Source organism: Poecilia latipinna, unplaced genomic scaffold (assembly GCF_001443285.1).
Source record: "Poecilia latipinna isolate Pla-1442-1.1 unplaced genomic scaffold, P_latipinna-1.0 Scaffold3044, whole genome shotgun sequence".
In the NCBI taxonomy this organism is placed as follows: domain Eukaryota; kingdom Metazoa; phylum Chordata; class Actinopteri; order Cyprinodontiformes; family Poeciliidae; genus Poecilia; species Poecilia latipinna.
The window spans coordinates 44077-52314 of NW_015115660.1; the positions used below are offsets into that span (position 1 = coordinate 44077).

Sequence of the window (8238 nt, forward strand, 5' to 3'; positions counted from 1 at the left end):
AGATATCTTAAATCGTAATTACGGATATGTGTCCCGTCAAATGACAGATCCAGTGACGTCATTTGAGATATCTTGAAAGGAATTTTGACTAGTCAAAATGTAACTGAAGATATCTTGAATTATTATTCTTACTAGTCAGAATGTGAATACAGATATCTTAAATTACTACTCTGGGTAGTCAAAATGTAGTTTTGTCCAGTCAAAATGCAATTTTAGAATTTATGTTAAAACGGCTTGCCATACAAGTCTTGCTGCAACCTCAGCTGCAAAAAAAAAAAAAAAGGTCTTTAGGCCTGTAGAAGGAGCAGATTTACCTGCGCCCTCAGGTGTTCTCCAGCTTACAACACAACAGGGGCTGCATCTCCTCTCCCGTGTTCCGCTGCCCATACCGCACGTCTCTGCTGCAGCTTCTGGATCTGGTCTCTCTGTGGTGCCTTCTGCGGGGTGGGCCACACCTGGACACAGTGGGTGGGTTCTCCTCTTCCTCCTTTTCGCACTCCTCTTCCCCGAAGAAAATGGAGGATTGTCTACCTGGAGATGGAAATTAGCTTGAATATCTGGTGCAGTGTGCATCTACTGTGATTATATTATTTTAAACATTCCATCCCAAGTAAACAAAGAAAGAAAAAACCTCATTGTCAAAATCAAACTCCATGTCTGAATGGTCCGTCGACGCGCCGTCTTCCTCTTCTTCACAGATTGCTCTGCAGTGACGCCTTATTTTGACACACAGACCAACAAAACTCCTACAAACACTGCACACACACTTACGCACTAAAACTAACACACTTATAGTCCAAACAACTCATCCAAACCGTCACTGCGCTCTACTCTTCCCGTCTCCAAAACTCTCTACAGAGCCTTTTGCGCCACGTGTTTCCTCTCTTCTCTCCCCACGCCCCAGCAGACCGTCAATACATTTTCATTGGTTGTTTTAGAAATATGGTACATTTGAGGAAATCGGAAAATGGAATTCATATTGCATTCAAGGATTTCCTGGTCACAAAATATTCACTCAATGAGCCGCAAATGCAAAACATGCGCACATTATGGCGAACATGATTGATCATATTTCTGGTTTTTATTTTGAAGTAAATAAAAAACAATACCAATATAAAAACACTATTTTTTAAAAGTTTGAAGTCCGTGCTGTCAAACTGAGTAGAAATGAACATTCAGCATGCTGTCATTTTGTTACAGTAGCCTTTTAAATGCGTCTTGTGTTCGACCTTAACCCAAAAATTAAACATTTCTGGAGACCAAACTGGGATTTAAATTACTTTCACAGAATATCTAAGTTATTTATTTTTTATTTTTCCATACCTAGCCCTACTTGGAAAAATTATAAAACAGCTCTAGTGACATTTTTAGTTAAATCTGGTTGAATAAAAATAGTCATTAGAACACAGTGACAGAACAGACACATGACTATAATGTAGATATTCTGATAATCAGTGTAATGAACAGAAGAGACAAAATGGAAAAAAAAATATTTAAAATGTCATACATTCTCATTTTTCAATTTAATCTCAGTTTTATTTGTATTCTGAACATTTGATGATAAGACTGTATTTCTGCTGTATTTGATTTAACATTTGTTTTCACCACAACCATGAATGATAGCCTAGCTGAGGAAAATAATGAAAAAAATAAGGAAAAAGAGTCTAAATCAACTCTGAGAAATACAAGAAATAAACTCAAATTAAACAAAATCAAACTGGAAATCTGAGATGAAGAGTAAATTATTGGATACTGTGCTGCATGAAATCAGAATATTTTATGTTGAAGACTAATTAGTGAGAACCTTTGTAGAGATATAGAGGATATTTAATGCACAATGAAATAATTTAGGTAAATAAGGAAAATCATTGTAAAACAGTGACTGAACATGAACAAACGATTCTAATTTGTAGATATTCTGATTATCAGAGTAATGAACAGAAGAGACAATTTAATCACTCAAAAGAAAATTATTGTATTAAATTCAGAAGAAAGCAGATCAGTTATGAAAGTGATCAGTCATAACATTTGATAGTTTAAATATAGATTTTATTTTACTATTTCATTCTCCTCCAGAGCAACATGTCTTTATTTACACTCAGTTTTAATATTTTCAACATTTGATTATAAGATGTTGTTTCTGCTAAATGGAAGTTTGTATGTTTTGTTTTCCAAACAGATGATCTGACTAAGCAAATGACACAGCAACTAGAAGAGAAAGAGAGGCAGTTAAAGATGTGGAAACAAGAATTTCAAGAGCGCAAAGCAGAACTGATGAGGGAAAAAGGTAACCTAAGAGAAAAAGTTTAAATATTTAATGTTTCAGATGAATTAGTTACAAAAGAGAGAATCTGGATTGTAACAGTTTATTGATGATTCAGCAGAAAATCTAAATTTGTTTTGCCTCAATTTTAGACTGGATCAATAATAATAATAATATTAATATTAATAATAAAATAACTTTATATTATTTGTTTATATACATAATATAATAATCTATATACTCTTTGATTATAAGAGATTCTTATAATCAAAAGTCGAGGTTAATATATACTTATTTTCACCCAGAAGAAAAATACTGATATAATTCAGAATAAATGGACCAAATAAAAGAGCAATGTTTTATTCCTGACATGATTTGTGGTTGACGGTTAGGATAAACACAAGGCAGACCGAAGGTTGAAGATGAATAAATGATGTTTTAATGATAAATCCAAAAGTAAACACAGGAGCACAAGGAACTGACATGACGACGGGACACAAAACAAGGACCTGACAAGAGACAAAGACAACAAGTGGACTTAAATACACGAGGAGGGTAATCAGGGAACTAGACACAGCTGGGATCAATCAGGGAGGACAGGGCATCACAGACACTCACAGTTGAACAGGACACAGAAAATGATTTTAAAAAACCAAAAACACAATGAAAGAATTTAGATAAATAAAGGAAATCATTGTAAAACAGTGACTGAACATGAACAAACGATTCTAGTTTTTAGATATTCTGATTATCAAAGTAATGAACAGAAGAGACAATTTAATCACTCAAAAGAAAATTATTGATGTTTCTCACTAGAAATGTATTAAATTCAGAAGAAAGCAGATCAGTTATGAAAGTGATCAGTCATAACATTTGATAGTCTAAATATAGATTTTATTTTACTATTTAATTCTCCTCCAGAGCAACATGTCTTCATTTACACTCAGTTTTAATATTTTCAACATTTGATTATAAGATGTTGTTTCTGCTAAATTGAAGTTTGTATGTTTTGTTTCCCAAACAGATGAGCTGACTAAGCAAATTAAACAACTAGAAGAGAAAGAGAAGCAGTTAAAGATGGAACTTGGTAAAAAAAACAAGGAACTGGAAAAGGAAAAAGGTAAGCTAAAAGATAAAGTTTAAATGTTACAAATTAATTAGTTACAACTGATATAATCTGGATGGTAACAGTGTATTGATGATTCACCAGAAGAACAAAATTTGTTCTGCTTCATTTCTCAACCTAATCAGAGAAGAAGAATCCAGACTAGTCAAATAATAATACTAATAATAATAATATTAATTATCATCATCATCATTATCATCATAAACAAATGACTGTAGATATTCTCGTATTAAAAGAGAAAAGGTTTACAAGTGATCCTTGTTTTCAGTCAAAAGAAAAATATTGATGAAATGTATTATAAATGAACCAAATAAAAGAGGAATATTATATTCCTAATGTATTCATGTTTGTATCTTTTGTTTCCAACACAAAAAACAATGTTAGCCTGACAAAGAAGATACAAGAACAAGAATAAAAAGAGAAACAGTTACTGTCCACACTGAGAAATGAAAGAGCTAAACTCAAAGGAAACTAAATCAAACTTGAAATCTGAGATGAACAGTTTTTGGGAATAGTGCAACATGAAATAAAATATTTTATGTTGAAGATCGATTAATTTAAAAAATGACGACCTTTATACAATTGTGGATAAATTTAATGCAAGATAATATTTAAAAACAGCAATAAAACAAACATAAATTCATTGAATACAAAGAATGAAGAACAGAGATGGTTAGAAATAAAAACATGATAAGAAATTCATGGGTGTAACATTAATGCACTAGATCCATTATGCAGAATTACAAGCTCTTCAGGTCTGATACTCAGTTACTCACTGTGTGATACAGTTCAAATGTACTTATTGATTCAAAATTTCATCCTCTTCAAGATGGTCTCAGGTTTTTATGATATCCTGCACATTGAATAAAAATATTAACTTTAAATCATATAAATGGTAGACAGTTATCATTTTATGTTCTAAAAATATTGAAACAACAAAATGTAAAGTTTGGCATTGTAACATTTTAGTGATGCCTCATCAGGACTGATCTGGATCTGCTTCATTTCATCATCTAGTTGTCAAACCAGTAAAATAAGTAGGAAATTCAGAATGAATGCAAACAATTAGAAATGTTGAAAACAGCAGATGGTTTTCGATTTCTATTCATTAAAAGGTCAAGAGTCTAAATTTTGTACTTTCAGACTCAGTTCTAAATTGATGTTTCTGTTTTTGTAACATTCTGGACATTTTACTGAAATATGTTGTTACTGCAGTATTAAAGTCTATTTATTTTCTTCAACAGGGAAGAATGAACAACTACATACAGCACAGAACAAAGTTAAAGATGAACTGGAGAAGCAGAAACAGGATCTTTTACAGCAGCTTAAAGAAGCTCAGACTGAAAGGGAGAAAAACAAAAAGGATCTTCAGTCGGTAGAGAACAAAATGACACAGAAACAAACGTCTGATAAAAAAGAATCATTTTTTGGAAAGAAAGAAGAATTACTACAAACCCAATGGAAACTGGATAAGAAAAAGAAAAAATATGAAAGACAGCTACTGAACATTGAAAAGGTTTTGGAACCTATAGAGATTCAGATGGCAAGAGAAATAAAATGAACTAATTAAACTTTTTTAAATGTAATAATATGAGAACCCCAAACCCATTTTCTTGCTGTTTTTCCATATTCCTTTTATTAAAAATGTTTTTTATTGAACATGTTCAATAAAATGGTCTTTGAACATTTATAATGATTAAAAAGATAGGATCATTAATACTGAGATCATTAATAACACATGATATGAATAAAATAATTAATTCCCTTAAAACTGATTGAAAGTGTTTCTCATGAAAATTTATTTTCATATTTGAAATTGTCTCAAAAAAAGGAGAGAAGATCATTTCATCTTTGCAAGGAGCTGCATGTGAAAATGTAAAACTATGACCATAAAACTGCTAAACAGGAGATGAAGATTCATTATGGAGGATTAAACATAAATCATAAATGAGTAGGGCTCTATTTAATCCACTTCTGTGTCTGTTGGCCATTTGACTGCCATGCTAATTTGTTTTGCAGGCTTAAGTGTTTTTTCTTTGTATTTAAAATACAAAGAAAACTTTTGGTCAGACTCTCTTATTGGAGAGTGGTTTTCTATTTAATCCCAGTTTTTCATGTTTATGTGATCGTTAGGTTATTTTGCTGGTTTTTGTAATTTGTTTTCTTGGTATTAGGTAAGATCAGTTTTTATTTTCTTCCAGGGTTGTTATGTTGGCACGATCTCTTCCTGAATCTAATCATCTGTATGCACTGCAAAAAGTCAAAAATATGGAATAAAACAAATATTAAATGTGATCTTGCATCTTTATTCTCCAATCTCCATTTTTAATCAAATATCTAAAGTGGAAAAAGACAGCTGAATATCTGTTTTTGCACATTAAGATTTTAGTTTCACTTTTGAACTGACCGATCTAAGTTTACATATTAACTATGTATTGCTGTCTGCACCACAATAAAACAATAATCAGTCTTTAAATCTCACAAATCTTCCAAAGCCCATAAAACAAATAGGATCAAACTGTCAGTTTAACTTTTACTCATTTTACAGCCAGTCTGGAGGAAATTAAAAAAAAAGACTAAACCTTTGACATCTGAAATCATCCAAGGATTATAAGTCCTGGTTCATGTTTTCAGAGTATTTTATGTCTTGGAGTGTCGGTCAAATATTCTGACCAAAGGTTTTCTAGTGAGGAACAAAACTAACATGTTTCTACTTTCACACAATGAGGAAGCAGAATATTTAGGCAGAAATAAGTTACTAAAATAAATGAAAGTCAATGCAAAATTATTATAAGGGTAGAAATGCAAACTGGTGTGTGTGTGTGTGTACTTGTATAGGTTAAGAATTTTTCTGGTATTTTCACTGCCTTAATGAAAACCAGTAGTTTTTATGAGGACGAAGGCGGCAGACGCCATTTTCTAGGGTTAGTCTGAGGGTCTGGTAATTTAACTGTTTAAACTTTTACTGGTCAAATGAGTAAACATGCAGTTGTAGTATGAGAATTAACTTTTATTTTTGTAGATGTCATTGTGAGTAAAAAATATCTCATGTATATTTTACACAATGTTACATCAAACACTAAATAAACCATAAACTGTCGTGGACACGCCTTGGTTTGTCACAGAACACAGAGGTCAAAGTTCAAATCCACACGTTGATCCAGTGGTTCATGTTACGGTTTATTCAACAATTTCCCTTTGCAGAGCAGGTAAGAGTTTCTCTTAATTTGCTATGCAGTTGTTATATATAAATATTCATATGTTATATATTAATTATTTAAATTGCAGGGTGTTACAATGAAATTGAAAATTTGCTAACAGTAACAAGTTGTTGTGAAATGCAGTAATTCTATTAAATATTAAAAAGTTTAGAAACATACATCTCTAAAGACGATTACCAGACTTCAGACAGATTTTAGAAAGATAAATTTACTGGTTTTGTTTTCAGGTTACAACAGTTTTTAACATCGCAGAGCATCATGTTGTATAAAACCATTTCTGTTGCTGTGTCTGTCCTGACTGCGAGCATACTCACATGTAAGTTCTGCTGCCTTGTGTGTGTGTATTTATATGTGTATATATGTATGGAATGCAATGGATTTTTACTCCAATTGGTTTTAAAATTCAGATTTTTATTTTCATTGTTTTTCTTAGACTATTATCCAAAATATGTTATGGCAAACCAAGAAGAGCTCAGCCTTGTGTCACCATCATCAGAGGAGGAACATCAGGAGGTTATTGAAAAGGTGAAACAAGAACCCAAACCAGAATCTGGGAAGGTATGTAAATATAACATTTTCAAATTTTCAAACTTGTTTGAAATATTTGAAAATATTTCAGATCTTTGAAAATCTTTGAAAAGAAAAATGTTTCTTTTTTTAGCAGAATATTGTGAAGTAGATTGAAAAAAATGAACTTGTCTTGACATATTCATTCATGTTCTTCAGTAAATATTTCCCACTCCTTGTCATCCTTCTCATTCACCCTATTTTTTAGGCAAACCAAGAAGAGCTCAGCCTTGTGTCACCATTATCAGAAATGGAACAGCAGGAGGTTATTGAAAAGGTGAAACAAGAACCCAAACCAGAACCTCTAAAGGTATGTAAATATAACATTTTCAAATCTTTCAACTCATTTGAAATTTAAACTGAATTTTTCTTTTTTAAAAATTTTCAGGTTGTGCACCAAGTTCAAGAAGATGAAATTATCTTGACATATTCATTCATGTTCTTAATTGGATCTGTCTCACTTCCTGTCATCCTTCTCCTCATTCACACTATTTTTCAGGCAAACCAAGAAGAGCTCAGTCTTATGTCACAATCATCAGAGGTGGAACAGCAGGAGGTTATTGAAAAGGTCTTCCAGATCTTTGAAAGATTTGAAAAGAAAAATGGGTAACAATTTATTTGAAGGGGGTTGAATGAGACTGTCATGACACTGTCATAAACATGACATAACACATGTCATGAACATGAATAAGCCTTCATGAATATTTTTGATTGTTGTCATAAAGCGTCATTTGGTAAATTATAACACTTTTAATACAAAGTTGACATTATTCAAAATGTCTTTGTTATGACAACTTGACATTAACCAAGAAATCATGATCTGACATAAATCTGTTATAAAAGTATTACCGATTAAACTTTAAAAATTAGCTTTATGTAGTTATATTATATAGCTCTGTCATGTTGCTTAGTCTTATTTTTCTTAATTTAATCGATCCTAAAGTTTTACAGCAAGATGTCTACAAAGTAGAGATGTGCCAATCAGGCTTTCCGATTCTGATCACCCATGAGGGCCGATCACCGATACCGATCACATAATTATTATTTTTTTTTAATCATAA

General features: G+C 31.9%; 1 protein-coding gene across 1 annotated transcript; it reads left to right on the forward strand.

Annotated features, from left to right (window-relative positions):
- The first annotated feature begins 273 nt into the window (after positions 1-273).
- LOC106939967 (DNA ligase 1-like) lies at positions 274-4998 on the forward strand. The gene is made up of 4 exons (XM_015022565.1): positions 274-468; positions 2180-2287; positions 3288-3383; positions 4634-4998. Exons 2-4 carry the CDS (start codon positions 2197-2199, stop codon positions 4948-4950), a joined length of 504 nt encoding a protein of 167 aa, XP_014878051.1. The 5' UTR covers positions 274-468; positions 2180-2196; the 3' UTR covers positions 4951-4998.
- Positions 4999-8238: the final 3240 nt, after the last annotated feature.